The sequence below is a fragment of the Lissotriton vulgaris genome, chromosome 9 (assembly GCF_964263255.1).
Source record: "Lissotriton vulgaris chromosome 9, aLisVul1.2, whole genome shotgun sequence".
NCBI classification, from domain to species: domain Eukaryota; kingdom Metazoa; phylum Chordata; class Amphibia; order Caudata; family Salamandridae; genus Lissotriton; species Lissotriton vulgaris.
This window is the reverse complement of record NC_141697.1, coordinates 556,835,274-556,843,776: the sequence shown is the minus strand read 5'-3', so window position 1 is coordinate 556,843,776 and position 8,503 is coordinate 556,835,274. Positions and strand designations below refer to the sequence as shown.

Genomic DNA, 8,503 nt, shown 5'->3' with positions numbered 1-8,503 from the left:
TGGCGCAGCACTGTTTGCATGGGTTTGTTTGAGTAAAAGGTGGCTCGGGGGGGGGGGGGGGTGTCAATCAGTTTGAACTGTCAAAGCAGGACCCAAAGGTTGGTGCCTTTTGAGGCTTGGCCCTTGGCATAATCCTGGACTGCCTCTGGAGTGGTGCTCTGCCTCATCCGGTGGATGCTTTCGAATTTTAAACCATCTTGATTTGCCTGTGGAGTTAAAGTACAGAAGCTTCACAGTTCATGGCATGTTTCCTTTCCTTAATGTAGAGTGAGAGATGTTATCTTTGTAGTTTTCTATTGTTGGGTGTGATGAGCTGGAAAGTGGAACAGCCTAATAGATGGCTTGCCCCCTTTCACACAACACTTGTGATTTCAGCTATGATCTTCAAGAACAGACAACCAGTTTGTGTGTTGGTTTTTATTAATATTACATCCATTTATGCAATTTTACATGAAACCAAAAATTCTGCAGCTTCATAGAATGCTGCTACTGTAGTTTGCTGCACGAACAAACATAGAATACAGATACACACAGCTTATTTAGTAAAAGGTTTCTTAGTTCTCTTTCTACAATCAGTTATTTAATAATAAAAGAAATAAACAATCTGGTGCAGATATCTGTCCTGAAGGAAATTCTAGACACAGCAGTACCAGAACAGACTTGAGAGCTGAGCAAAAAGTTTCCAGTGCAAAAGAAGGAAAAAAAATCACTAGAGACAACACAGGCCCATCAGTGCATTTCTTCCATTAGGGAGTGGGGAAAGTGTATTGGGAAGCTTAACATCTAGGGAATGAAAACTAGATTTTTATGGAGCAAAATGTGAATAATAAAAGGCAGGAGACAAAGGGCAGACTATGATGTTAAACATGACAACCTATTCCCAGCTCCATATTAGTACCATTTGGTCATTTCCACACACAGAGAATCCTAGTACTGCACAAGTTGGATTAAGAACATTGTCAAACCAGTGTCCCATATTCAGAATAATATGGCGGGCTGCATACTCTCCGATAATGGAGAGTAATGCCATAGTTCTTTCCTCTCTGCAGCTGTGGAAGCCCAAGGGACATTTGTCTGGCATTAAATATAGCGACACTAAAGTGGTTAGCTAGTACCTATGAAACAACTTACTATTTGTTCCAAAATGAGACTCCACAGCTGCTGGAACCTCTATAATCGCATCGCTCACTTTATTCACATGCAATGGAGTGGAAACCACCCCTCATCTCCGCCAATGTTTATTAAAAAAAAGGAGGTCCATTGTGCACAATCAAAATTCAAAAAAAGGCATTGAGAGGATACTTGATAAAAAAAATATGAAGCTTTGGACAGTGGCTCTATCGTACAAACAATCCCTTACTTTAAAAAGGGGAAACTTAACTAGTTTAAAACTCAACTCCATTGAAATAAGAAATAAAAGACTGCCCCTTCTGTACAACTTGGGAGATTATCTTACTCAGAATAATGACCGGTAGCTGTGTTACTATTATTCATGGAGGAAGTTCCACTCCCTCAAATTAGAGAAGAACTAAGGATTTACAAGACAAGCAGGATTTTCAGTCTCATTCTTTGATAAGAATCTTTACAGCAGTTAGAGACTATATGTTAACATTTTACAATTAATAGGGGGAAGAACAATATCACTGTATTAAATACTAGAGGGCAATACTTTGAAAGAGACGCTTTCTAAAGAAGAATTGGGATGAGGCAAAAGGACAGATCAGGCCTAGGTCAGCATTAACTTCCAAGATGGGCAGATGAGAGGACGGCACCTTAAGTAACTGTTTGTCAGTGGCTGGTTATTACTTCTAAACGTACCATTGTATTGTGCTAACTGGGTCCAAGCCAAAAGGAGGAAAGGTTTGTATTGTTTGCTCCCCAAAAATGTAACAATTGTGCTCCCTGGGAAAGGAGTAACTGTGCATCTTAGAAAGCCAGCAAACCTTTATAAGATGGGCAACAAGTCATTATCCATAAAGCTATTTTGCACTCTCTCAAATGTAAAATTGTTTTCCCAGCTCAGTCATCACTGTAGACTCGTGAGGAGTTGTGTACATTAGGTAGGTTACTTAAACCACATCTGTGCAAACAGGTATTATTTACAGCCAGACTGATGGAACATAACGGCTAGTTGCTTTGTGAAAGGAAACCAGCCACTACATTGTGTTAGCTGGTCTATAAACACAAAAGGTCTGTTTGAATTTATCATGACCGTATGTAAGCACAACAATTAAAACACCCCAAAAAACTTCACAAAACCATGAGCAATGTTCAACTGTTCTAGTACAAATGCACATTTGTTGTCCTGTGATACGTGTTCACTGTCTGCAGCTGCCTTGATGGTCAACCCTTTCAGTTCTATGGTGTGGTCACATATAATGTAGGCATACAGAAAACTAGAAGCAAAGGCACTCCATCCAGCAAGTAGCAGCATGCATATGGATAGGATTAAAAAGTTATTGTGTGTTCCGCTTCAAGCAACACAAGGTGTCATCCAATCTCCAACTTATAGTCCATTCCCACAGGTGTGACTAGGGTTAATCCTGGGGCAGAGCAGAAGCCCAAAAGAGAAACAAATGTGAGGAAAGGGACACTGCTAACAAAGGAATGGATCTAGTACTGTCGAAACCTGGCCTGCCCCTCCCCCTTCCAAACAACCCTCTTCCAAAGGTTGCTATTCTGCCTTCTTCTTTGCAAGTCCGGGTAGTTTTGCATGGACCCTGTAAAAACAAGAAAAGTAACAGATTAAAAACCTCAGACTTTATTCCAATGCAGAAAATGGTATGTGATATACATGCTTATATACGCTGGTACACCAAGAAAAACTCATTTATAAGCCTAGTATCTCCACTGCGAAAAGCCACCCAATCTGATAAGCATCAATGATGTCTGGCCAAAGATGCTCAGATTTTTGTAAATTAAATATTGTAAATCTAAAATGTAAATGCTTTAGTATCGCTTTTTTTTATTAGCAAGTATTGTTTGACCAACCGATTTGGTTCCACACTTTCATTAATTGTGCCTTACCCACTTGCTCCTCCTTACCCCTAGATGCACCCCAATACCACCTAAACTATTTAACCTTTTCTAAAATGGTGGAAAGGTTAAGGATGTCTTCCCAGTTTGGACACGAAAGGACCATCTCCTATCAATGGCTTTACTCCGCAGAGCCTTCCTTTAAACTCTTTGCGATAATATTTTGGTCACCCAAAGTCAAAACAGTCTGCATTTAAATGATGGAACCTGCGGGCATTATCTACAGTACACCAGTGATCACTACATGCTACTGAATGTATTCATGGGCACTTTAAGACAAACAGTAGATGTGTTTTTCTCTATAGATGTAATGTCTTGGAAAATCTTTTTTTTATGATGTTTGTGTTATCACTGCACAGGAGTTATGCGGATGTGAGGAATATATTTACAAGATACAAGATTAAAGGCATTTATATTTTTTGTAAAATTCTGAGATATTTAGTGTGGACAGTGCTTTATGGATACTTGCTAAATGCACAGGGAATTTTGTGTGAATTATTGCTTGTGGTTTGAACAATCACTGAGGGGAGTTTTTGATTGGTTTGTTTACAAGACGCACAGCCGTTCTATTGGCTGCAGTAAAAATAACCCTGCTTCCTTGCAGACCTTCGTTAGAAGCAAATCATTCAGATAAGGAACCACCTTCACTCTTGCCAATCAGATAAGTTCGCTGCTAACCCCCCACCCCCCCCCCCCAACTATATGTCTGGGTTGAAAATGCTTACAATCCACCCCAAAATGCAAGCATTTTCTGTGCCAACAAAACTAACGTGGAATTTGTACAATATCTTATTGGACACCATTCAGCAGCCTTCTATTGGTGTTATCAGATTTTTCAGCAGATAAGACAATTATGAACCCAAATGTAAACAAGTACACCTACACATGAGGCCACTCCAAGAATGGCTGCAACAACAATGGTCACAAGCTACAGGAAGTTGGGAGGATCTAGTGGTTGTAACGCACAAAGTTCAGAAAGAGATGAGGTGGTGGACCAAGAAGAATATTACAGTAGGGAAGCCTCTAACTCCACCAAACCCAACAGTGACCATCACCACAGACTCATCCCAGAAGGGATGGGGCGCACACCTGAACAGGCTCAGTGTGAGGGGTCTGTGGGCACCAGTGGATGCGGTCAGACACATCAATTACTTGGAACTGAAGACCGTGTTACTCGCCCTGAAGGCCTTCCAGAAACAGCTGTACAAACGGAAGGTATGCATTACGCCATCATCCCCATGATCTTGCTCGCTGTCCTCACTGTCAGAGCCTGCCCCTTCTGGTAGTGGTGAGTCTCCCTTAGTAGGCTGAGTGTCCTCCTTTCGCTGGGTAACACCCTGCATTGGATTGTGTTGATCTGAGCCCCCAGGAAGATCTTCACCTGCTCCGGCTCAATTGAGGATTTCCCACAGTGTATGGAGAATCCCAGGTCCATCAGTGTGTTTGTGACTCGCTGTGCATGTTCCTCGCATGTTTTGCGAGAGTTCGCCTTTATCAGCCAATCGTAGGGGTACACGTGGATCCCCTCTTCACAGATGTGCAGCCACTGCTGCAAGGCATTTTGTGAACACCCCTGGAGCGGACTTTAGACCGAAAGCCAGGATTGTGACTTGGTAGTGATCCTGGTTTACTGTGAATCTTAGCATGTGCTTGTGCTGCCTGTTCACTGGTATGTGCAGGTATGCATCTTTGAGGTCCACGGTGGACATGAAATCCCCGTCTTATTTGTGGGATGACCTCCTGTAGGGACGTCATCTTGAATTTTTGAGTCTTTATATGTTTGTTTAGGCAGCGTAGGTCCAGGATGGGTCTTAGGCTTTCGTCCACTTTTGGTACCAGGAAGTAGTTTGAGTACACTCCCCTGTTCCTTTCTCTAAATGGAACCGGTTTGATGGCTTCCTTCCGGAGGAGTTCCTGAGCTTCTCCGAGCAGCGTTAGCTCCCTTCCAGAGTGCTCTTTTTTCTTTGGTCTTCTGCTTGGCAGCCTCTTTTCCAACTCTATGCAGTATCCGAACTGTATGATGTTGAGTATCCACTTGTCTGTGGTTATTTTTCTCAATTCCTGGAGGAAAATCTTAGTCTGCCGCCACTGGTGTTACATGTTCCTTTGTGTCTTGTCCGTGTAACCCTCTCCCCTTTACTTTTCTGTGCTCTTCCCCTCGGAGGGCTTGAGTGGAGGAGCACATCCTTTTGTGCGAAGTCACTTAGAGGGGGGTTGCTCACCGCCTCTCCTTCTCTGGCCTCGGCCATTTCCCCTCCCGCGAAAGGACTGGACCCGGTTCTGGTAGTTCCAGGTCTGCTTCTGCTGGCCCTGCGGGGCCAGATTGTCACCCTGTGGGAACACCTGGTGCGATGTTCCTAGCGGGTTACCACCTCTTCCGTTAGGCCTCCTTGCCGGAGTGCCTCTTCTCATCCCTCTGAATTGCAGGGCCCCCATGGACCTTGCTGTTTCGTTATCCTTCAGTTGGGTGAGCTTCTCATCAACCGGGGCGCCGAACACCGATTCTCCGTTGAATGGAGTGTTCAGGATGTAGTTCTGAACCTCTGTCTTGAAGCCTGAGATCTTGAGCCAGGCTTGCCTTCTCTCTGTGATTCCTATAGCCATCAGTCTGCTGGAGGTTTCTGCTCCGTCCAAGGCTGTCTTCAGGCATGAGTTTGCGATGTTTTTTTCCCCCTTCCACGAGGTGTGTGGCTCTCTGCTGGATTTGCTCTGGGAGGTGTTTGAGCAATTGCGCCACCTCGTCCCAATGTTGATATTGGTGCCTGTTCAGGAGGGCGTTGGAGTTTGCCATCTGCCAGTGCATTGCAGCGTTTTTCGATTTTTCTGCCTGTCAGGTCCATCCTCCTGCTCTCCTTGTCAGGTGGTGGCCCAGATGTCGGACCGTTTGCCCTTCTCCTTGCCGTTGCAGCGATAATTGAGCCTGCTGTGACGGACCCTTTGATGTAGGGTGGGTCCTGGGAGGAGAACTTTTACTTCTTCTCCGTCCTTGGCGTGACGAATCTGCAAATCGCTGGTTCCTTGAACGCTTCCTTCCCTTGGTCCATGACACTCTTCAGCATGGGCAGGAACTGGCTCATTGTCTGCGTGGGGAGCAAGGTTTCCAGCAAGAAATCTGCTTTAGGCTTCTCTTCCTCCAATTTAACCCCATAAGCTGCTGCTGCCTTCTTGATGACCTCATTGTAAGCCCCAATGTCATCGGACGGCGACGCCCTCAAGGGATATGTCTCCAGAGCCTCCTCCGGGTTTTCGGCATAGTTGTCCTGCCAGTCCAGGTCTTGAGCCGTCGAGGATCCAGAGTCCTAGCTCGAACGCTGATCCCCATATTCCCCCTCTTTGTAATAGAAGTCTTCCTCTTCTCCCTGATCCGAGGGCTCCGAAGTTTTCGGCGTCAAACTCCTCGTGCTCCTCTACATCAGAGACGGTCGTCGCGGGCTTCGAGAGGCTCCTGTAGCTTCTCATCTTTTCTTCGATGTCTTTCTTCCTCTGGAGGATGTTCTCCATCTCTGCCTGGAGCCTTTTTTTCTTCCACTCCATCTGCGTGGCATGCTCGGTGTCGAGCGTTTCGGCCGCCCTCTTCGACGGCGTAGTCGACGTGGTGTTAGACTCCTTCTCCGTCGAGGTTCCTCTTTCAGGGACCTGCTTCGACGACCATGGCTTTTCGCCGGTCTTCGCCTTCTGGGAGTCCTTTTTGAAGGATCCGCGGGCTGTTTTTCGGAGGATGCAGCTTCGGTCGTCGAGGTTTTCGGCGCTGGTGCTCCCTTCGAGGCTCTAGACTGATTTTCGAGAGTCTGCCTCGGGTCTTCGAGGCCCTGTCGAGGGTTTCGGGGTCGTAGACTCTCCTACCTGGTCTGATGTTTTCTTATCGGTCTCTGCGACCGTGGAGACATCTGGTCCTTCGGCGATGTTGTCCTAGTCGGTGGAGAGGCCCAGTTCGTACAGCGACGGTGCCTGGCCCTTGCCCTGCATCGTGTGGTGAGCTATCCTCTGCTTCTCTCGAATTCTGAGTGTCTTCGGTGTGAAGATGGAGCAGGCATTGCAGTCCTTGCTTCCGTGGTCGACCAGCAGACAGAGGTTGCAGACCGGGTGCTGGTCCTTCTGCGCGTACTTGTGATGGCATTTACAGCAGAATTTAAAGGGTGTATTGTCCATTACTGCGCTCAGGGGGCCCCCGGGTGCGCATTCCCTGTCGGACGTCGAAGATCTCTAGTTACTTCTCCTTAGTCGTCCCGGCTTTGATGGTCTTCTCCTAGTCTTTTCAAGTTCTTTTCTGTAGAAGTTCGGCGTTCTCTTTTCTCCTTCAAAATTTCTGGAGCTTTACGAGACGATCCAGACCCAACAGCGGAAAAAAGAATCTGAAGATGGCACCCAAGGGTGGTAGCTTCCACAGGAAGCATGCCGACGTCACCGAAGGTACACCAAATGGTGAGTTGTCGATGCCCACCTGGGTTACGAAAAAAAAAAGAAAAAGAAAAAAGACTACGATTTCGGACCCAACCACCAGATTGTGGAATATGCACAGCATAGTGAATCCAGAAAGATTCACGCTGCAAAATCATGGAATTTCCAGATGACATGAGTGAAATGCCACAAATTGAATGCTCCAGCTCCACTGACCAAAGGACGCAAATCAAATAAAAGAGCACCTTTACTGTCCTGTGTTGAAGGCAATTTCCTTTCCCCTCTTTCAGTTAAGTCTTTTTTCCCTCCATCCATCCATTGAAATCCTATGGGACATGGAATTTCATTAGGTCACTATGGAACAGAAGGTTCTTTGGGTTGGCAATCGTTGAACACCCCGACTGAATAGGCGGTTGGTCTAGGACAAACGTTTTCTGGATTAAACGGCTTTCCCTGCATCCTAAATCTGCAACTCGTTATTGGCATGACTTTAAATGCTGCCTCACTGCTTGCGGCACCTTTGCCTTGTCTGTTTTGGGGAGCAGGCAAGGTGGGGATCATTTAGGCCATATCATTCTTTTAAATGGTTTTAATATCCAAACTCACACATTGGCTATAGCTGAGACCTGCTTCTGAGATATCTAGACTGTAGGGCAAAGCTACTTAAGCAATTGGCAATTTTCTTTTAATGTGCTAAGGCTTCAAGATTAGAGTTTAAGTTTTGCACTAGTCTTTGTCCTTTTCAATGTGCAGGCTGCATATACTCCCGTCAGCAGATCAGATATAACATTACCATGGTACATTTGCTCCTACTATTAAATCAGTCAATTTTTTGCTCACAGTGAGAAAAGATCTATACAAATGCCAACATGTAATTTTAACTTTTACAATCCTAAGAGATGGTTCCAAGCATGTTTGAGTCAAAGAATTTGCAACAGGAATAGTATATACTAGAATGCTGAATTAACTGGACAACTTTGAGAGCAGTATCTGAAGCCACCACAGATGTCAGCAGTTTCCAAAAGATGCAAATATAAGGAAGCTAGACTAGCTTTCACAGACAGCAGCA

The 8,503-nt window shown here is 45.3% G+C and overlaps 1 protein-coding gene across 1 annotated transcript in view; it reads right to left on the bottom strand.

Annotated features, from left to right (window-relative positions):
• Positions 1–402: 402 nt before the first annotated feature.
• The window catches only part of LOC147691775 (reticulon-3-like), a 159,767-nt gene continuing 151,666 nt past the window's right edge, over positions 403–8,503 (bottom strand). Inside the window, exon 8 of the mRNA XM_086938069.1 lies at positions 403–2,720. Within this exon, the coding sequence (XP_086794195.1) occupies positions 2,675–2,720 (46 nt within the window). The 3' untranslated portion in view covers positions 403–2,674. The remainder of the gene's footprint in view (positions 2,721–8,503) is intronic.